The sequence below is a fragment of the Geotrypetes seraphini genome, chromosome 1 (genome assembly GCF_902459505.1).
Source record: "Geotrypetes seraphini chromosome 1, aGeoSer1.1, whole genome shotgun sequence".
NCBI lineage: Eukaryota > Metazoa > Chordata > Amphibia > Gymnophiona > Dermophiidae > Geotrypetes > Geotrypetes seraphini.
In genome coordinates this window covers 56,818,594-56,841,173 of record NC_047084.1, presented here as the reverse complement: position 1 = coordinate 56,841,173, position 22,580 = coordinate 56,818,594, and the positions used below count along the sequence as shown (strand labels likewise).

Below are 22,580 nucleotides of genomic sequence, written 5' to 3'. Positions count from 1 at the left end.
AGAGATTCTCCATTCTCCATCCCTACCAATATGGCTTCAGACCCAGCTTCAGCACCGAATCCCTCCTAGTTTCCCTAATTTCAAAGGTGCAACAACTACATTCACGTAACAAATTCGCTGTCCTACTACAATTCAATCTTTCTGCTGCTTTCAATGTCGTCCACCGCAACATACTACTTTACCAACTTTCCGAGATCGGAATCGACTCCACCGTCCTAAAGTGGTTCTCAAACTTCTTATGCTCTCGCTCCTACACCGTCAATACAAATGGCACCATGTCCACTCCTTGGACAACATCCTGCGGTGTCCCTCAGGGATCACCCCATTCCCCTATTCTCTTTAACATCTACATGTCCTCCCTGAAACTCTTTCAACTATCCCCCCTTGAAACAATCTACACGTACGCGGATGACATCCTTGTCCTCCTTGAGACAAACCAGAACCTCACCAACCTCCACGAGAACATTACAGCTTGCATAATGAGACTCCGCTCCTGGTCCTTCTCGGCACAGATGAAACTAAACAAATCAAAAACAAAATTACTCTGGCTCGGCCCAAAATTCGAACACCTGCCCACCCTTTTCGCACTACCCACAGGCGATACACTGCAGCTTGAATTCTCATGCAAAGTCCTTGGCATCATTATCGATTCCTCTCTCTCCCTCAATGACCACCTCAATTCCTTGGCAAAATCATGCTTTTTCAGCCTCCACATGCTGAGAAAAGTAAGATCCTACTTCAGCCAACAACATTTTGCCATCCTTGTCCAATCCATCATCCTATCCAAACTAGATTACTGCAATGCCATCTACTTAAATCTATCAAAAAAAGTCTTCAAAGACTCCAACTAATCCAGAATACTGCAGCCAAAGTGATCTTTTCAAAACGCAAATCTGACCATGCCTCCCCACTCCTTGCCAAACTACACTGGCTCCCAATGATCTCCAGAATCCATTTCAAATGTTCCTGCCTGGCTTTTAAGATCATTCACAGCATCCTTCCTCCCCTTATCCCACTATCTTACAACTCCTCCAGTCCCGACTCCTCCAGAACCACCCAAAGGTATAAACTAGCCTTCCCCTCTCTACGCGGCATTCACTGTGTAGGCAAACTGGGAAAATCCCTTCTTTTCAAAATCACAGGACTTTGGAACGACCTCACCATCCCGTTGCGGAACCTGGGCTCCCTTCAATTATTCCGCAAACAACTGAAAACTTGGCTTTTTACCAAATTGTAACTCTATCCTCCCCCTTTTTTTCCTCCCATCTACACATAAGTTTCATGTAAACCTTTCTCCTTCTCTACCTATTATTTAAGTTCTTGTAAACCGTGTCGAGCTCCATATTCGTGGAGATGATGCGATATATAAACTTAAGGTTTAGATTAAATTAGAAGAATCTAAGAGGAAAGGAGCAGCATCTAGCCAAAAAGGGAGGAACCAGCCCAGAAAGCCAAACGTGGCATTGCTAAGAAAATTGCTTGAGAGAAAGCAGGAGCCAGTAGAAGTTGCTGATATTGAAATGCAGGACTTGGATTCAGAGAAGGCTGTTTGTGACCCACAAGAAGAAGGTATGGACTGGTAGCCGGCTTTTGAACTGCTGGATAATGCTGAGGAAAGGATGGACTTTTGAACTGTGTTACAAGATGGAGGACTGTGAGTAACGTTTTTTCTGTGAAAAGACTGAAGCTGATTTGATTTTTTCCTTGTTGCTTTATTGTGTGAAAGGACTGTTTAAAGCTAATTAACTGATAAGGATAAATTCCAGGGAAGGAACTTTTGGTGCTCCCTTTGAACGTTTTGCTAAAATGTTTTTTTTTTTCTCTGAAGAAAACTATGCTCTGTTTAAAAGCTACCAGTAAGGACTTTGTAGGGTTGGAAGCTGACATAGCCAAAAGAACCTTGCTAAAGTCAGAGCTGGAAAAGACAGAGAAGCATTTTTTTTGTGAAACGTTTTTTTTTTCTCTTTGGTTTAAACTGGTCTGCCATAACAGTGGCAATTGAACTGAGAAGTGTGAGCTCTGCTCAGGTTGCTGAGAACTGTAGTTTTGCTAAAGCAGAGTGGGACTCTGAATTTCTTTTGCAAAGTGTTTTGCTGGACTTTGTTTTCCTGTTGGCTTTTATGTGCGAAAATCCTGAAAACCTGATATCCTGACAAAGATAAATTGGTAGTGTTTTATTGTGGGGGTTTTTGAATGCTAATAAACCAGTCTTATTTTTCTTCCCAAATGTTGTGGTATGCCTGGGGAGATATCAGGGGAAGAGAAATTGGGAATAAGACTACATAGCCATCCTGACTTTTGTGATTGTGGGACTGAGCATGGGTCTCCTCTCGACCAGCCGCAGGTCCCTGTCACATATTGATTGGTATCAGGAGTGTGATTTACTGCCTCTTAGTGGTCTTTAACAAAAAGTAAAGACTGGTGGAATATTTTTGTCTGGGATATTTTTTTCTTGTTTACTGACTGCTGTTTGTATCCTGAGTCTAAGAGCAGTGGAGCTTGGTGGAGCGGCCTAACCGGGAAGTAGCCAGCAAACCCAAACAGAGAGAGAGTGGCGCAGTAGCTATGACCCGAGATGCGATGGATCCCGCGGTAAGTTTCTCTGTCTGTTTGCTTTCTAAGTGGTTCGATGGATCTGGCTCGACTTGCCGCAGTTATGGACACTGGACGCCAGCAGCTAACGGAGGATCTGCGAGCAGTGATAAGAGCTAACCAAGACATATAGTTTGCAAGCCAAGAGGCATCTCAACATTGCCATGAGGAGTTAGTGAAGCTTGTTAAAGAACAGCTGGGGACTTTTGGACAAAGTCAGACCGCGCTGCTACCCACAGCTGCAGGAGTAAATGTACTGCCAGTAGGCGCCTTGAATCCGGTAGGATCTAATACTTTACAATATCTATCTTTATGTAAGATGGGACCTTAAGATGCTGCAGATGATTTTTTTTAACACGTTTGAAAGGGTTGCCAAAGCCGCAGGATGGCCTGAGAACCAGTGGGCTGTGAGACTCGCACCATGCTTGGCAGGGAAAGCTCTCTGCTTATCAAACCTTAAGCCCTGACCGCCGCTCCCATCGGGGCGTGCGAGCTTGCTCTGCCCCTCCCTTGCCGGGAACATTCAAATTCGGAGGAGGGAATGGCCCTCCTCGGCAGACCCACCGACTTTCCTCGGGGCAGCTCCTGCACGGAGCTTGAAGCAGCCCCCTCCTCCAGGTCCACCGACGATCAGGCCGGCTCCTGCACGGAGCTTTGCAGCTTGGCCCGCCTCTCCCATCGGGGCGTGCGAGCTTGCGCCGCCCCTCCCTTGCCAGGAACATTCATATTCGGAGGAGGGAACAGCTCTTAGCCGTTCGGTGCGCCGGCAAAGGCGCATGCCTTAGCGCGCCTTTGCGAAGCGACTGAGCGGAGCTTAGCTAAGCTCCCTTACTCCACTGCTCCCTGTCTCCTGTAGCCAGTACATCCAAACAACAGGCGAAGGACACCACTCCGCCGCCACCTCCTGCTCCCAGCTACTTGGGGACTACTACGGAGAACTTCCACACACCTCCACAAGCTCTTCCCAACAACCTGCGCCTGATTGAGTGACCTCTACTTCTGCCCTGGAAGGCCCATGGACCGGGAAAAAATCTGATAAGTATTTGCATGACTATTCCACCTAAACCTTTAGCACGACTTTTCCACTAAAAGTATCTGCATGATTACTCCAGCCAATTCCTACCCATTCCCTGCAAGACTTAATCTACTAGCTCCTCTCTCAAGCCTCTCAATCTCTTGGACCACTCTATATAAGATGGCTCTCTTAACCAATTTGTTTGATTTGGGCCCTCATGGTCTATTAGATCTGCTACAAAAGCAGGTCAGTTGCTGCATTTTCTGCTATCCCTATCCCAGTACTCATAAAATCTCGCCCAGCCAACTCAGACCATCTTAGAGCTGATAATCCTTCTGTATATGAATGCTCAGAATGGGGTCCCTTCCTAATCCCAGTCATACCCACCTCACAAAAACCTAGAAGATCCTACTGTAAAAGACAGCGGAAACTGAGAAAGATTACCTATTCTGTAACCACCGACGCTCCTAACCATCACACTCTTCACTGTTCTACTTAAACATATGTTCAATTAGGAATAAATCACAGCTGGTCAAAGACTGGCTGGAAGAAGCCAACCCCGATTTTGTTCTTCTAACGGAAACTTGGTTGGTCGCAGACAACAACATTATTATAGGTGACTGTCTGCCCCCGGGATTTAAAATTTTATCTCTACCCAGAAGCAGAGGCAAAGGAGGAGGATTAGCCATCATCCTAAAAGAATCTTTCAAGTCCACAATCCTAGCCTCAAACTCCTCAGCAGACCTCGAAATCATGTCCTGTAAACTCTGGTCAGATCAGTTAGAAAACGCTCTAATAATCGCCTTATTCTACATTCCTCCTAAGAAATGGCCAGCAGCCAAAGACATTTTCTACGAATTCCTCCTCACAAATTCTACCCTAGGCCCACACAACCTACTGGCAGGTGATCTAAACATTTACCTTGAGCAGACAGAGCAGGGTGACTCCAAAGATCTAATTTCCTTCATTTCTTCACCACCAGTTTTACCTAGCCAAATAAATTTGGTAAGAATGCTATTCAATTTCTTGTAAAAGGACCCATGAAAATAAACTGGCAACATACCCATTTGGTAGCAAACTACTGGCAAAATCATCATCTTAACTGTTTGGATAGATATAGTGGGTTCCATTGCTCCCACAATTCTGAGACCTTTAGCAATAAAGATTTTTCATTTACTCTCATCATATCTTCCAGCGTTTTTTGAATCCAAATACCTAAATATTTTATAACCTCTTCCTTCCAAAGAAAAGGGAATGAGTCAAATAGTCCTTTTGGATAGTGTACATTTAGCGGAAGAACCTCTGATTTACTCCAATTTATTTTATATTCAGAAAATTTTCCAAATAGGTCAATCAAATCTAGTAAATGCGAGATGGTAGACTCAGGATTCCTCAAATGAAGCAAAATATCATCTGCATAAGCAGAGACTTTATATTCCCAACCTGCATAGGGAATACCCTGTATCTCCTTTGCCTGTTGAATAGCCAGTAATAAGGGTTCTAGAACAATGTCAAAAAGCAAAGGAGATAATGGACAGCCTTGTCTAACTCCCCTCTCCAGATGAAAAATTTCTGAAAAAGTATTATTAATATGTAATCGGGCAGAAGGGGAACTATACAAGGTTTGAATCATTTGTATAAATCCGGAACCAATACCAAACCAATCCATTGCTTGATACATAAAGGTCCAGTCCACATGATCAAAGGCCTTCTCCACATCCAAAGATACAGAGAAGGCCGGATCTTCCATGGCTTTTGTAAATTTAATATCTGAAAAGCCAGTCTAGTATTGTTTGAAGAATGTCTTTGAGCAACGAAACCCGTTTGGTGCATACCGATAATATAAGAGAGCGCCTTAGCTAAGCATAAAGCCAATAACTTAGCCAAAAGTTTACCATCAACATTAATCAAAGAAATAGGCCTGTAATTTGAAACCAATATGGGGTCTTTATTTGGCTTTGGTAAATAAAGATTCTGCCATAGTACCTGAAATGGAACCTTTAGTTAGTTGAGCCTGATATAAACTTAAAAGATTAGGTAATAATGTAATTTGGAATGATTTGTAAAACTCCACAGTGAACCTATCACCACCTGGTGTGGATTCAACTCTAAGGGACTTAAACGCTGCCTGAAGTTATTTCAGTGATATAGGCACCTCAAGATTTCCTTTTATATGCTCTGGAATTTTTGACCCTTTGATTAACTTTAAAAACCCTAAACCCTCAAGTTCTTTATTTGAATAAAGCTCAGAAGACTATAAAGCTTTATAATAGTTCAAAAATTGTTTTAAAATATTTCCAATTTGAGAACGAGTTTCCCCTTCTCATTTTTAATAGCCACTATCTTTACTTTTCTTTCTTTTTTTTTTTTTGCTTTGAGATAGTTAGCCAATAATCGTCCCGCTTTATTTGAGTTTCCATAATACAGAACCTGTTGAGAAAACAAATCTTTCCTAGCCAATTGAGAGGAAATCTCATTGTATTTATATTTAGCTTTTAAGAGGGCCTGAAAAGTAGTTTATTCCCAGTTCGAGGCCAATTTTGACTCCAAATCCTTAATATTTTGTTCCAAATTAGAAAATTCCATTTTAAGTTGTTTCCTAACGTATGTGGAATGTGAAATGATTTGCCCTGTCATAATAGCTTTGAAAGCATTCCATAATGTTTCTAAAGAGATTTCCTCTGAGGTATTAAGTTGAAAATATTCATTCATTTTTAATTGAAATTCCTCAAGAAAGTTTGTATCTGCAAGCAATCTCCAAACAGGTCTACTACAATCCTGTTCATCCAATTTGAATTCAATCCAAACTCCAGCATGATCTGATAAAACAATTGGGTCTATGCTGGCTTTTGTAATCCGCTGAGTTAATTGATCTGAAACAAAAATATAATCTATTCTTGAGAATGACTTATGTGTGTGGGAGCAGAAAGAAAATTCCCGATCATTAAAATGGATAATCCGCCATATATCTTTCAAGTCACATGACTGTACTAGATTATCTAAGTTCATTGACTTTATTAGCTTACTGGGTTGTTTATCCAACAAAGGGTCCATAACACCATTAAAATCCCCAGCTACAACTAAATTAGAAGTGGTCAGTGGTAAAATCAACTGCTGAAGAGTTGGGGTTTTTTTTTATAAATTCAGCCTGATTTGAATTAGGGGCTTAGATGTTGAAAAGCGTCAGAATATCTTTTCCCAAGATCATATCCACATGGATCCATCTTCCTGAGGGATCTGCAGAAATCAGATTAAATGCAGCTGAACATTTTCTATGTACCAAGATAGCCACCCCAGCCTTCTTACCCACAGCAGGAGCGAAAAAAACATTGTCTGACCCACCTCCCTTCCAACTTAATCAATTCGAAAGCAGATATGTGAGTTTCCTGGATGAAATATATATCCGCATCCTGCTGTTTTAGAAAATTGAGTGTTTTTTCTCTTAATAGGATGATTGAGTCCATTGACATTTAATGAAAGCAATTTCAAATGCATTATGGATTTTTTAACTAAAAGGGATTGTAACAAATAAACTAAAATATCACTTACCCTAAGTAGTATCTTATATTACATTACATTACATTAGGGATTTCTATTCTGCCATTACCTTGCGGTTCAAGGCGGATTACAAAAGAGTTAAAGAGGATGTATTACAAAAAGATTTCTGGTTCTTTTTGGGGGAAAAAGAGTAGAGTAGGTTGATTTGGGGTTTTGTGGGGTTAGAGGGATGAAAGAAGGAAGCTTGAGAGGTTAGGACTTTTTCAGGGATTTTTTGAAAAGTATAGTCTTTATTTCTTTTCTGAAAGTTTTGTAATCTGGGGTCGTTATCAGAAGGTTGGCGATTTGGTTGTCTATTTTTGCTGCTTGAGTGGCTAGGAGGCCATCATATAGTTTTTCCGTTTAACTTCTTTGATTGGCGTGTGTGTGAATGTGGTGTGTTTTCCTATGTCTGGTTGAGGTGGTTTGGATGAGGCGATTGTTCAAGTAGGTTAGGCTATCTCCATTTACAGTTTTAAATGGTAGACAGTAGAATTTGAATAGTATTCTTGCTGGAATTGGAAGCCAGTGTGAGTTGAGGTATGCCTCTGTGATGTGGTCATGTTTCCTCATTGAGTAGATGAGTCTTAGAGCTGTGTTTTGAATTGTTGATAGTTGTTTTGTTATTGTAGCAGGGTAAGGGAGATAGAGGATGTTGCAATAGTCTAGTAGTCCTAGTATTAGTAATTGTACTATGAGCTGAAATTGTGTTTTCTCGAAGAATTTTCTGACTTGTCTTAAGTTTCTCATAACTGCGAATGATTTCTGTATTATTTTATTGATTTGCGATTGCATTGTGCAGCATCTGCCTATTGTTATTCCTAGTAGTTTTAGGGTGAGTTGTATGGGGTAGTTAATTGTGTTGATTTCTATGTTGGTTATAGTTGGGGTTTTGTTATTTTCAAGGAGGATGAATTTTGTTTTGTCTGGGTTCAGTTTCAGTTTGTGATCTTTCATCCTACTGTTTCAAGTATTTGGTGTAGTGCGTCTGTCATGGAGGGCTTTTGTTGATCAAAAGGTATGAGAATGGTGATGTCATCTGCATAACTGTAGGAAGATAGGCCTAGTTTCTCCAGGTGGGCACCGAGGAAGGAAGTGTAGAGGTTGAAAAGAGTAGGGGATAGTGGCGATCCTTGGGGTATGCCGCAGAGGTTTGACCAAGTTTCTGATTTTTCTTTATCTGATTTTACTGTGTAGGTTCTGGATTTTAGGAATCTTTCGAACAACGAGTATACTTTATCTGTGATACCATTGTGTCCAAAATTTGTTGTAGGGTGTTATGGTCCACCAGGTCAAATGCAGCGGTCAGGTCCAGTTGTATGAGCATCAATTTTCCCCCTGTACTGAGGTATTGTCTAGCAGTGTCCATGAGGGATCCTAGTAGCATCTCTGTGCTGAAGTTGGTTCTAAAGCCGGATTGCATGGGGTGGAGTATGTTGTGGTCTTCTAGATAATTGGAGAGGAGTTTGGCTACTAGCCCTTCTATTATTTTGATATATAACGATATGGAGGCAATGGGTCTATAGTTGGATGGTTGGTCTGTTGGTCCTTTAGGGTCTTTTAGGATCGGGGTGATGATGATTTCGCTGAGTTCAGTTGGGAAGATGCCATTTTTAAGCGTGGTTTGTATCCAATGTATAGAAGAGCTTGGTATTTAGTGCTGGAGGTTTTTAAGAGATATGGAGGACAGTGATTGAGATCACATGAAGTATGGCTGTACTATGTAGAGTTTGTTGAATTCGGGCCATTGTATGTTGGGGAATTGGGACCATGTTTTGTCTGCTGCAGTTGAGTTTTTATTTGTGGGATTGTACTACCAGGCTTCTCTCTAACAAAGGGTATGTAAAAGTAACACACAAGAAAAGCAGTAGAGTAATATGATCCTTTATTGCATAAACATCAGATCGTCACCAAATGATGCAGGTAGGCATCAGATAATATACAAGATAGAAGCAGAGAATATCTATATACACCAAATAGAATACTTCACTATGTCAGCCATGTCCCTTCTTGATGCTGACTGGGGACCTGAGCGATCAATAGGTAGGTACAGACACAGCTCTCCCAAGGCTGCAGCAAGATCCAAAGTCCAGGCTGTGACTCTCAGTCTTATATAGCATGAGAAATACTGAATTAACTATTACAAGTTGTTAGTTGCAAGTCTGTCTCACATGCAGGTGGTTTTCAGATTCCGTGTCCTTAGTTTCAACTATAGCAGGATATACTCCTGATAACAGAGTTGAGACAAAATTGAGCACAGACATGAAACGATACAGGATGCGCCCACGTATGTTCTCAGTAACAGGGTTGAACCAAAGTTAAAATCAGAGTTAAAGCAGACATGAAGATTCATACAGGCTTTTACATATGCTATACCAGTTAAGGCAGACATGAAGATTCACATCCAGTAGCCAAAGTGGCCACACAGGCCATGCCCTGGCCAGCCATGGGCATAACAGGGATGTATTGTGAATTCCATAATGTGGGTTGGGGCGTCATTGAGGGTAGCTCTGGCATTTTTAATTTGTTCTGGAAGTGTTCTGCTAATAGGGTGGCTGGGGGAGGGGGGGTATTGATTGCGGTTAGGTAGAATTTGGTATCCGTTAGGTCTTTTAGTATTTGAAATAGTTTTTTGGTGCCCTGGGTTTCTATGCCTATCAGGTTGGTGTACTATGCTTTTTTCTTGTCCTTTAGTTGAAGTTTGTATTGTTTGTATCTTTTTTCCAGGCAGTTTTCGTATGATCTAGGTTAGTTTTTCTCCATTTTCTTTCTAGTTGTCTGCATTGTCTTTTGAGTAGTAGTAGATCTTTGTCAAACCATTTGTCTGATTGTCTGCTGATTCTGGTTTTGGTTTGTACTGGTGCTAGTTCATCAAGGGTGTTGGTGTTCAATTTATCCCATTGTGAAATGAAGTCTAGGGGGTTGCTTTCTTGGATTGTTTCGTCTATTTTTGACCAGAATTTGGAGGGTTCAATGTGTTTGCATGAGGTGCAAGTTATTTTTTTTGGATTTTTGTAAGATTTTGTTTTTGGTCCACTTGATGTTGAAGGTGTATGTGTAGTAGTCTGACCAGAGGGATCGTGACCATGTTCCATTAGATGTATGAATTTCTGTTAGAAAAGGTTGATGGATCATGAAGGCTGCGGTATCAAGTTGGTGACCTTTCTCAAGAGTGGTTTGTGGATTTAACATGTGGAAGGATAAGGCGTTGAGAAATGAGAGAAAGTTATCTTCTTGTTTAGATGAATGGTCTTCAAGGTGTAGGTTTAGATCTCCTAGGATAAGGTTGTAAGTTGCTGTTAGTGAGTTTTGGTAAATGAAGTCTTCAAATTCAGGTTTTGCTGTAGTCCAGTTTCCCAGTGTTATATAACAGAGCATGCAGTTTAGTGTGTCTTTTAGTGTGGTGCCTGAGAGTTGACATGCTAGAAGGTCCATGTATTGGGTGGATGTTTTTTCAATTACATTTAGGATTATATCCATTACACATCCAGAGTCTCCCCCAAAGAATCCCTGCCCCTCTCCCTCCACCCTACCCCATATATAACACGATTGCTTGAGAGCGTCCGTATAGACTAGCATATCATAACTTATCTTACAAAATGTAACCTGTTAGTAGCACCAGAGTAATAATAAATTAATTGTAAAGAGAAACTAAGGGCTCCTTTTACTAAGCTGCGCTAGCGGTTTTAGCGTGCGCTAGACGCTAACACCTTCATTGAGCTGGTGTTAGTTTTTCCGTGTAGTGCGAGGGTTAGCATGCGCTAAAAAAGCTACCACAGCTTAATAAAAGGAGCCCCAAGTAATAAAATATATAAATAAATAATTTAGATATTAATTTAGATTTTAAATTACATATAAACATTAAAATAATAAGAATAATCCTTAAATTTATTAATTGAATCAAATTGATAGTAATCATTATAAATTTTAAATAAAACCTTTTCCCCTTACCAGGATAGTCCCTTATTATAGCCCCACCAATATACTTAAACATTTACCATATACATAAGTATAATAGTTAATCTTCAGTAATTTAAGATCTAAAAAAAAAAACCCCCTTTTAAAATAAATACCTCTGAAAACATAAATATAACAAAGAAATTAGCTAAGTTATATAAGTTAATCAAGTACCAAGCCAATCTTATTAACCAGCCATACCTCCCTTGAAAAATAAACTAAATTTAAATCCCAAGCTATTATTACGTTTTTAAATATATAAATATTATGGGAAAAGTTCATCCAGTATACCTTCCCCCTTAAGTAAAGGAGAAATCCTAATTGATTCCCCCCAACCCCCCCCCACCGAATCATTACTAACATTAGATTCAAATTTAATGGGTCCTTTTATCAAGACATGCTAGCAGGGTTAGCGCGTCGGACATTTCATCATGCGCTAAACCCCACGGCTGGCTAAAAACCTAACGCCTGCTCAGTGCAGGCATTAGCGGCTAGCACAGCAGGTGGTTTAACGCGCGTTAAACCCATAACACTAATAAATTAGCTATTCAAATTCTAAGTCATGAAAAATATATCATTACCATTACCCAATGTAAAAAAATACAATACATAAAATACAATAATAAATACAATAAATATTTAAAGGAGTAAAATACAGAAAATGATTATAACAATAACTGTATTATTAAAACCCACATTCCATAAAAAGAACAAACAAACAAAAAAAACCCATGTGACTTCCATAAACATAACAGTTGCTGTACCAAAGAACATATGAAAAATATATATAGATGTCCATGAACCAACATTCCAGGGTAAACTTAGTTGCCTTTTAGGCATTGCATTCCTTTATTGCTTTATCTGCCCGATTCTGCTGGTAAAGGTGCGAGTTAAGGAGCCAACCTGACGGTACTTCTAATACAGATGAAGCTATTTGCGAATACATTTCTACTTTTTTACCTCTTTCTCTAAGGCAGTTGGAATATTGCATAAGTTGCAGTAGCAATCCAACTCTGTAAAAATCCATCCCGCCAAATCTTCTCATAGTAACATAGTAGATGACGGCAGATAAAAACCTGGATGGTCCATCTAGTCTGCCCAACCTGATTCAATTTAAATTTGTTAAATTTTTTCTTCTTAGCTATTTCTGGGCAAGAATCCAAAGCTCTATCCAGTACTGTGCTTGGGTTCCAACTACCGAAATCTCCGTCAAAACCTACTCTAGCCCATCTACACCCTCCCAGCCATTGAAGCCCTCTCCAGCCCATCCTCCCCCAAATGGCCATATACAGACACAGACCATGCAAGTCTGCCCAGTACTGGCCTTAGTTCAATATTTAATATTATTTTCTGATTCTAGATCTTCTGTGTTCATCCCACGCTTCTATGAACTCAGTAACCGTTTTCCTCTCCACCACCTCTCTTGGGAGCGCATTCCAGGCATCCACCACCCTCTTCGTAAAGTAGAATTTCCTAACATTGCTCTTGAATCTACCACCCTTCAACCTCAAATCATGTCCTCTAGTTTTACCATTTTCCTTTCTCTGGAAAAGATTTTGTTCTACGTTAATACCCTTCAAGTATTTGAACGTCTGAATCATATCTCCCCTGCCCCTCCTTTCCTCTAGGGTATACATATTCAGGGCTTCCACTCTCCTCGTACGTCTTCTTGCGCAAGCCTCCTATCATTTTTGTCGCTCTCCTCTGGACCGTTTCAAGTCTTCTTACTTCCTTCGCCAGATACGGTCTCCGAAACTGAACACAATACTCCAAGTGGGGCCTCACCAATGACCTGTACAGGGGCATCAACACCTTCTTCCTTCTACTGGCTACGCCTCTCTTTATATAGCCCAGCATCCTTCTGGCAGCAGCCACCGCCCTGTCACATTGTTTTTTTGCCTTTAGATCTTCAGACACTATCACCCCAAGGTCCCTCTCCCCGTCCGTGCATATCAGCTTCTCACCTTCCAGCATATATGGCTCCTTCCGATTATTAATCCCCAAAAGCATTACTCTGCATTGCTTTGCATTGAATTTTAGTTGCCAGGCATTAGACCATTCCTCTAACTTTTGCAGATCCTTTTTCATTTTTTCCACTCCCTCTTCGGTGTCTACTCTGTTACAAATCTTGGTATCTGCAAAAGGCACACTTTTCCTTCTAACCCTTCAGCAATGTCACTCACAAACATATTAAACAAGATCGGCCTCAGCACCGAACCTGTACTCACCTTTCCTTCCTCCGAGTGACTTCCATTAACCACCACCCTCTGGCGTCTGTCCGACAGCCAGTTTCTAACCCAGTTTACCACTTTGGGTCCTAACTTCAGCCCTTCAAGTTTGTTCAACAGCCTCCTATGAAGAACCATATCAAAGGCTTTGCTGAAATCTAAGTAAATTGCATCTAGCATATGTCATTGATCCAGCTCTCTGGTCACTCAATCAGAAAATTCAATCAGGTTCATTTGGCATGATTTACCTTTTGTAAAGCCATGTTGTCTCGGATCCTGTAACCCATTAGATTCAAGGAAGTACACTATCCTTTCTTTCAGCAATACTTCCATTATTTTTCCAACAACCGAAGTGAGGCTCGCAGGCCTGTAGTTTCCCGCTTCATCCCTGTGACCACTTTTGTGAATAGGGACCACATCCGCTCTCCTCCAATCCCCAGGAACCACTCCCATCTCCAGAGATTTGTTGAATAAGTCTTTAATAGGACCCGCCAGAACCTCTCTGAACTCCCTCAGTATCCTGGGATGGATCCCATCTGGTCCCATCGCTTTGTCCACTTTCAGTTTTTCAAGTTGCTCATAAACACTCATGAACGGCGCAAAATCTACTCCATTTTCTTGTGTAACTTTGCCAGACAATCTCAGCTTCGCTCCTTTTAAATCTCATGAACAGTAATCACTTATGTATATGGAACTTCAAAGGCAAACCGTCATTGTAAAGGAGTCGCATAATTACTTATTATTGTTGCTTTATAACAGCTGAGTCCCTTGTCGTTCCCTTGGCTTTCAACTTGGCTTTCCTTTCCATATACTATGTTCCATTTCAATAAATTATCATTTCCTTTAACAATCCGTTACTGTAAAATCCATCTTACCAGATCTTCACATCACAGGAGCCAAGGACACTTTCCCCTATGTAGCTTCAAAGGCCAACCGTTGCAGTAAGGAAGCCACATAACAGAAATTAAAAATAGAACTACGAGGGGCACCTGAAGGAGTTTCCCCACATACTTAAACACCTGCCTCCAGAATATTGCTCATTGTTTAAAGTCATCGGTTCCGTCTGTTGGGAAATATATTCCCTTAGTTTTGTAGGATCCTCACATTGGGTGGTTTTATTCTGATATGTGACCTGCATGTCTGATATGTGACCTGCATGACCGCAGGATAAAAGAGCCCATATTGTGCCCCCCACTGCTTTAATTGAGGTCTTAATTGTTTATTACTAACCATCCAGATCACTGTTCAAACATAACAGACTCTGTGGTTCATCATCAACTTCCAAAAGTCCACGCTAACTCCAATATGTTCCCTCACATTCATAGGAGCAAACTTGGACACAATCTCTGCAAGAGCTTGTCTTCCTTAAGAAAGACATCAGACCATCAGAAGTCTAGCAGATCACATAAGGCAGTCTTATGCTCTGCTGGCTCACAGTATTCCTCGTCCCCAATGCAAGACTCCACATGCGACCCCTTCAGTGGCATCTCAAGCTACATTGGAATCAGCTCTCTCATTCACTTGTACGGATGATTCCTCTGCCTCTGTAATCCTACAACAAATATTGCAACAATGGGGAATTCCTCAAGTGGATCTTTCTGCTTCTCAAGACAATCCCCAATGTAATCAATTTTGTTCGTTCACAGGGGGAGCAATCTACTGTATTATTTCCGTACATTTCCTCTAATTTCAGAAAATTCTCAGATACAAAGTGCATGTATTTCTCATATTGCCTCATTGGCCCAGGCAGATCATCATACCGCATATATGCGGACGATGTTCAATTCTTTTTTTCTGCTCACAGCGCCAGTCCCTGATGAAGTGGCCCACTTGCAGATGACTGTTAATACCATTTCAGAATGGTTAGCATGTAACGGTTTGGTATTGAACATCAAAAAGACAGAATTAATGTTACTTTCCCCTGATTCATCTGTTTTTGGGTTGGGTTGGTTGGTTGGTTGTTTTTTTAAACAATATCTTCGCTTGTATGACTAGTGAACTGCTAATTTTAGAAAACATAAATGGAAAAGTATAGAAGAGGGCCAAAGTATATCACACAAAGTAGACAACGAAAAGCACCAAGGACCATCCAGGTTAGGAAAATCAGATAAGATTTATTGCTTGACCCTACACAGGCCGTGTTTCAGACAGAACCATCTGCCTTAGGGTAATTTAATCAAGTTCTAAGTCAGACTCAAAGCACAGCTCATGAAATTCTTCAACAGCTTTCTTGGGTCCAGGAATAAACTTTATATGACTCTCCCTAACCTATGAGGTACTTGGTGCTTTTTGTGTACTATAAGAAATTTTGCTTATTCAGACACGGGAATTTTGTTGACTTGTATATTAAAGAATGTATTCTTTGCCATTGATTTTAGGGATGAATAAGAAGCAACAGAAAATTTCAACAAAGGATGAGTCTCTGTGTGGAAAAAGCAGTAATGCAGTACAGGTAATATGTACAAAGAGGAGCATATCTACTATTACTATTTATTATTTCTATAGTGCTGCCAGATGTATGCAGCATTGTACATTAAACAAGATGTATGTATGTGCATATTATGCCATTTGCACCTTCCCAGCAAGAGTATTGGAAGTGTTGCTTGAGAAAATCAAATTTACCAACCCAATGCAGAGGGCCTCCCTGCCATATGGGAAACAGGTAATTATCCCAGGACAAGAAGGCAGCATATTCTCACATGGGCATTCGTTCGGTGGGGCCTCTTTGCTTGCCTCAACCTTGGATTTAATTTTGGCTGAGACAGTCTCCCCGACAATGTCCTGCCTGTTCACGGGATTTTTGATAAGTGCGGCAGGTGCCATGGGCACTTTTTCAATCAGTCATCGATAAGACATCGACATTGAAGATGTCTACATCAGCATCTGTGTCGGAGGAGTTTCAATGGTGTCGCAGGTCATTATTGCATAGAGTCCATTCATGCCGACCTTACAGGGACCATTCTTGAAGCTCGAATGGATTTTCAGCAGTGTCGCAGGTCATTATGGCATAGGGACCATTCTTGTGGCTCACCTATCTTCCATCAAGGGTTGCATTTTATCCAACTCACCCTCTTCAAAGTGAGCTGTGACACAGACGGTGCCAGCAGAGAAGCCTAAGTTACCAGTATCTTTGTTCCATGAGCCATCAGTTTTTTTACAGTGTCGCAGATCATTCTGGCATCGAGTCCATTCATGCTGACCACACAACCATTCCTCTAGTGGCTCCTGCCTTCTCCATTAAGTGTTGCATCATCACTCTCTTTGGAATGGGCTGCAAGGGTACAGTCACAATAGCCAAGGGTACCAGTGTTTATTTTTCTCTTCGGGAACAGCTTGAGCTTTTTTTTCCTGACATCAACTGCTTCGTTACCGGGCCGGCTTGAGCATGACGTGGCTATCTAGTATCGATGCACCATCATGGTCTTTGGTACCAGTTTCCTTGACTTTCCAGACATGCATCACATCATTCCTCCTGACGCCGTTCCAGTTCTTTGAAGCATATTTTCTTCTCCATATCCTGAGAAGCGCAAGAATCCTGCAGAAGTTTTGCCTTTGTCATTAGGCCAGCACCATTCCAAGCGGCATTATTCATCAATCTTTAATGACTCTACTCTTTGATTTAATTCCAATGTGGACATTTCTCATTCAATTACAGAGGCTTCTGGTTCTCCTAAAGCACAATCTCCTTGGAAGGCTCCTCCAAGAGAGGCATCTTCTACAGAGAGTTTTTATTTTTGCTATATGGACACGGACTCTCCTGTCAACCTTGCAGTTTTATTCCTGCTGCTTTTCTAATGAGTCTTTAGCTTCAGCCTAGCTTTATTAATTTTTCTAAAACATTTCTAATCCGCCTTTATCCAAGGCAGCTCACAAATTTCCATACATAATAAAATGAACATTTTAAAAAGAAGCATAGATCAGATAGGAAATATACAAGGTCACAATATTTCTCTACAGACTTCTCTTAACTGGTCTCCTTCAAGAACCTCTTCTTCCGGGAGATCTTCCTTTTTCTCCTTCTGGATAATTACACCTTATATTCTCCATACCAAGGTCTATGCTTCAGTGCTGGCAGGGGAGAGGACATACTATGGACAAATTTGACCATCGCCTCTATATGTATCTACTAAGGGTGAAGAGGGTCATCGGTCCCCCCCCCTTTTTTTTTTCTTTTTCCTATAGTTTGACTCTGTTCATTACTGCTATCATGTTGTAAAAGCAGCACTACAACCAGTGGGACTGGCCTTTACCAGAATTTCATATTGGCAATTGGAGTATTGCCTTCCCAGTTATCTATTTTCTGTTGTGAAGTCTCTTGTCTGGACATTGCTTCTTCTACTACGGTGGGGAATCTAATATGGATGTAGAGTCTGTAAAGTTTGATTCCTTTACCTATTTTTACTGAATTATCTTATCTAGCAGACATCTGACTATCTCTGCTTCTCAAAGGTCTATGCTGAGGAATCTAACATGGGTGTAGAGTCTGTAAGTTAGATTCCCCCATAATGTTTTCACAATCCATACTTTGGTCTGCTTACAGTGATTTTGAGTTGGCGTCCAGAACTGCTTTTGTCTGTGGCCATGAGATGAATAGTAAAAAAAAAAAAAAAGAATCAACCCAATCAATTGATCCCATGATTGGTGTTTCTGGTGCCTTGGTCCAGATTCTCATATTGAGTCCTAGGAGTGCATGTTTCCTTCGAAAGGACAATGTCTTCGGCACATCTTTATCATTCATCTCTCACTGTGATGACTTCAGGATTCCACCAAGGGGTATCGATCCTGTATGGTGGCTCTTTTTCCTGTTGCTTTGCTGCCATTCTGTCACAATGTGGCAGAAACTAACAAGAGTGTAGAAGCCTGTAAATTTAGTTTTCCCCACCACTTCAGACCCTTTCTCTGATTTTTCTGCAACGCAGGATCAACCGGGTGTTTTTCTTCACATGTGCCTTCCACTGTACCATCAATGTTAGTACTTTTCAACAGGCACCCGTTACCCTCCTGTATTTTCTCCTACACCCCTTCTTCTGTTTTTCACTTGCCAGAGGTTTGGGAATGGCTGTAGGGGGAGGAGGAGGCCACTACAGCCTTTTTAGAATGTTTGTTAACTATTCTTTTAATTGGACATCAGGGGCCCATCCCCCTTTTTAGTTCACTGATAGCTTACATGTTACCCGGTATAACTTTTTCTCTTTGACTTCTGGTACATCCTGCATATAGAACATTCCTCCGTTTCTATTTGTGTGATATCATCACTATTAAACACTTCTATTGCTCGGCCTTGCTTCCCTTTTCACGGTATCAAGGGCCTGATTGTCATACCTATCTACCCAATGGCTGCTTAACTTCTTCCTTGCAAGGGATTAGCACTAGTGATTCAGAAAAATTCTTTTCTTTCACAGTTGGACTGGCTCATCAAGGATCCTTCCTCTCAAGGGTGTGCTCTTAGCAACATATCAGACCATACTGTTTCTTCAGAATTTGGAGTTCGAGATCAACTTCCCCAAATTACAACTTAAACCATCTCAGAAGCTCCAGTTTATAGGAGCTTTGCTCGACAATATACCTCAGGGCGTTTCTGCCTCAAGAGCGCCAGGACACCCTTATTCAACTCTGTCAACAGGTTGTTCAGCTTCAATCGCTCTCAGCAAGGCGCATGATGGTTCTTCTGGAACACATAGCATCTACAGTCCATCTGACTCCTTTTGCTAGGCTCCATCTCCGGATCCCTCAATGGTCTCTGGCTACTCAGTGGTCGCAGCCTTTCTACACACTTCGACAATCACTTCAGTGGTGGATATTCTTTTACAATCTTTCCAGAGGATTGTATTCCACACTCCTCCTCATCAGAAAATTCTCACCATGGATTCTCAACCTATGTTTGGGGAGCTCACCTGGATGGCCTATGCACTCAAGGCTTCTGATCTGCCAGAGATTGACGCCTTCATATAAATCCATTGGAACTCAGCGATTTTCAATGCTCTCAAGGCTTTTCAGCATCTTCTACAAGATCAAGTTCTTCTTGTCCATGCAGACAATTAGGCGGCCTTGTACTATATAACCAAGCAAGGAGGAATGGGATCTCTCCTCTGTCAAGAGGCTCCAAAGATTTGGAATTGGGTGATTCCTCACATCTTCCTCAAAGCTGTTTACATTCAGGGGGAACAAAATTCATTAGCGGACAAACTAAGCTGCATTCTTCAATCTCACGAATGGATGCTGAACTTAGTAGCTCTCCATCCCATCTTCTCTCAATGGGGCACTCCTCAAGTAGACCTGTTTACGTCTCCCCACATCCACAAGCTGCCCCGCTTTTGCTCCAGGCTATATTCTCCTCATCGCTTAGAAACAGACGCTTTTCTCCTGCATTGGATACACAAGTTCCTCTATGCATTTACACCCATTCCGCTTGTTCTCAAAATGCTTGTCAAGCTCAAGCAGGAGTCTGCCACCATAATTCTGACAGCTCCTCGGTGGCCTAGCAACCATTGGTCTCCTTTCTACTTCAACTCAGTATCAAGGAACTAATACCTCTGCCAATTTTTCCATCTCTGCTAAGTTTTCCAAGTTTCCAAGTTTTATGAAAAATTTTTTGATTTATAATTTTTATTGATTTTATATAATAACTTATACAAAGTGTAAGAAAATATCATAATAACATCAAACAAACAGCACTTTATACTACATCAAATTCTTAAAACAACTCAAACTTCCTCCCACCCAACCCCCTTACCCCTCCTGGATGTGTATAAAGAATATGATTAATACAATAAATAATCTGATTAAAATAAAAGAAACAATCATATACCGCCAAGGTCTTTAACAAACATATCCAATGGGCTCCAGAAGTCATTAAATGCCCGGAACTGACCATTTTGCTCTGCTAACATTCGTTCATACCGATAATACAGTGACTCCCACCAGAATGTGAAGTTTAGACAATCCCAATTTTTGCAGTTTTTTGTGATTAACGGCAACCCAACTCCAGACATTATCAAGAGTAGCTTATCTTTGTAAATATCAAGCAGAATCTCAGGCATAATTGAAGTTCCAAATAAAATGGTCCCATATGATAATGGAATAGGAACACTAAGAATTGAAGTAATTTTGCCCCATATGGATTTCCAAAAGGCCTTAATTAACGGACAATGAAATAACAAATGATCTAATGTGCCTAGCTCAAGCTGACAATGCCAGCATTTATTGGAAAGATTTTTATCTACTTTTTGTAACCTCACTGGAGTCCAGAATACTCTGTATAGCAAAAAGTACAGAGTGTGCATCATTGCAGCAGAGGCTGTGCATTTCACACTACGATTCCATATTCTGGACCACTGGGATGACATATTGAATTTACATACTCCAAATATCACAGAGACTTGTGTTACATTTTTTAGGCATATACTCAGATAATAACTTGTACCATTTAGACGCCTGAAGTCCATGAAAATCCACTTGAAAGCACAAAAAGGGGAGGCTCTGTTGGCTTGTATAAGTACTCCATTCAGGGATCCCTTTCTGAATTGCTTGCTTCAATTGCAACCATTTAAAAGATTGAAGGCTCCTTTTACTAAGGTGCACTAGCGGTTTTAGCGCGCGCTACAATACTGCACGCACTAAACACTAACGCCTCTATAGAGCTTGCGTTAGTACCGCGTGGTTAGCGCACACTAAAAACATTAGCGCACCTTAGTAAAAGGAGCCCTGAGATAAGCCAAATGACTGCTGCAACTGAAGCAAGGAAGCCAACTTGCTCTGAAAAATTACATCATCCAAAGTTCGTATTCCATAAAATTTTGGAATTCCCCACCATAATTTTTGAATTTAACCATAAAGATTGACATTTAGTTTCATTTGTGGGGACTGGCAATAAAGAGTCTAAAAATCTGAATGTTTTCCAAGTAAAATGAAACATTTTGTTATTTTTATAAATTTTTGGAAGTCCAATACTTAGTAAATATTTGAGATGAAGCAGGACCATAAGATGTTCTTCAAGAAGAAGCCAGTCCAGCAAATTCTCCATGAGTTCAGGGAGGATCCAATACATACCTTGACGCAAAATATAAGCTTGATGATACCTATAAAAATTTGGGAAATTTATTCCTTCCATAGATTGAGACTTTTGCAATGATATTAAAGAAATTCTGGGAGTTTTATTTAACCATATAAAATCTGATAAAATTTTCTTTAATTTTTTATAAAAGGATGCCTGAAAATATATAGGTATCATACTCATCTAGTAGCAAATTACAGGTGTAATCATCATTTTAATAGTTTGAACTCTTCCCCCACCAAAATAGATGTAAAGGGTTCCATCGCTTACACATTTCCTTGGCCTTTATCAATAATGTTCTTTCATTTACCAGCATAGTGTCTTCCAAATTTCTTTGAATTAATATTCCTAAATACTTTATTCCATCTTCTTTCCAAACAATAGGCATTGCATTCGCAGAAAATTAGAATATGCCCAAAACAACATTTATAATCCTCATAAAAAACCACTTCCAGAATAGAGCCCCATATCAATAAAATAAAAAGAGGTGCAGGAATTTGACTGGTGTATAAGTAGTAGAATTACAAGGAGCCAGCACGCTGCATACTGGATAATTTTATATATGTTTGTATGAGCGCACAATTTTCTGTCTTATGCCAGTGCACATCCAAGACTCGGGAGAAAAAGAATTGAAATTGAGCATTGTACACAACAGTATCCCAAGTCTGAGGCTTATTTTTCCTGCCACAGTGGATTCCTTTAGTGAGGGAGTGTTAGCAGAGGGCTTTTCAGCATTTCTGCTAATAAACCAGACTCTCCAGTGCTGCTAGTCCGAAGTGTGGCTACTGCATAAGTTGGAGCTGATTGAATTTTCTGTGAGACTAAAGAAAAGACTTCCAGGCTTCAAACCACTTGAATGTTCTCTTTCTTTAGCAAGTCCAAGTTTATTAGCTGAAAGAAGGGCAGCAGAGATCAGGAGAGTCAGGGTGGCAAGAGCAGGGCTCTTGAAGGGCTGGAAGTGCAGCAATGTATCCCTGTTCACCACCTTTCAAGGTAGCGAGCAGGGGGCTTTTTTGATGATTTGATAGGCTGCAGGGCTGGGATTTTAGGGTGAGGACAGTCGGCAATGACGTCAGTGACTGGTCCTTGGCAGTTGCTTCTTTTGTGATCGGCCAGCCCAGTCGGTGTCGGTTTTTTTGTGAATCGCTGCCTTCCTACTTTTGGATGCCCTTCCCCTCATTTGCATGCACGGATCAGA

The 22,580-nt window shown here is 40.8% G+C and overlaps 1 protein-coding gene across 3 annotated transcripts in view; it reads left to right on the top strand.

The window, feature by feature from the left end:
• Positions 1 to 22,580, top strand: part of PARP8 (poly(ADP-ribose) polymerase family member 8) — a 505,058-nt gene that overhangs the window by 465,330 nt on the left and 17,148 nt on the right. For 2 of the 3 annotated variants that reach the window (XR_004538173.1, XM_033931570.1), the window contains one exon: positions 15,708 to 15,781. Coding sequence is in view for 1 of the 3 variants with exons in the window: in XM_033931570.1 (XP_033787461.1) it covers positions 15,708 to 15,781 (74 nt within the window). In the remaining 2 variants the exon portion in view is untranslated. Of the gene's footprint in view, positions 1 to 15,707; positions 15,782 to 22,580 lie in introns of those variants that run through there. The other variant, XR_004538172.1, reaches the window with a different exon arrangement.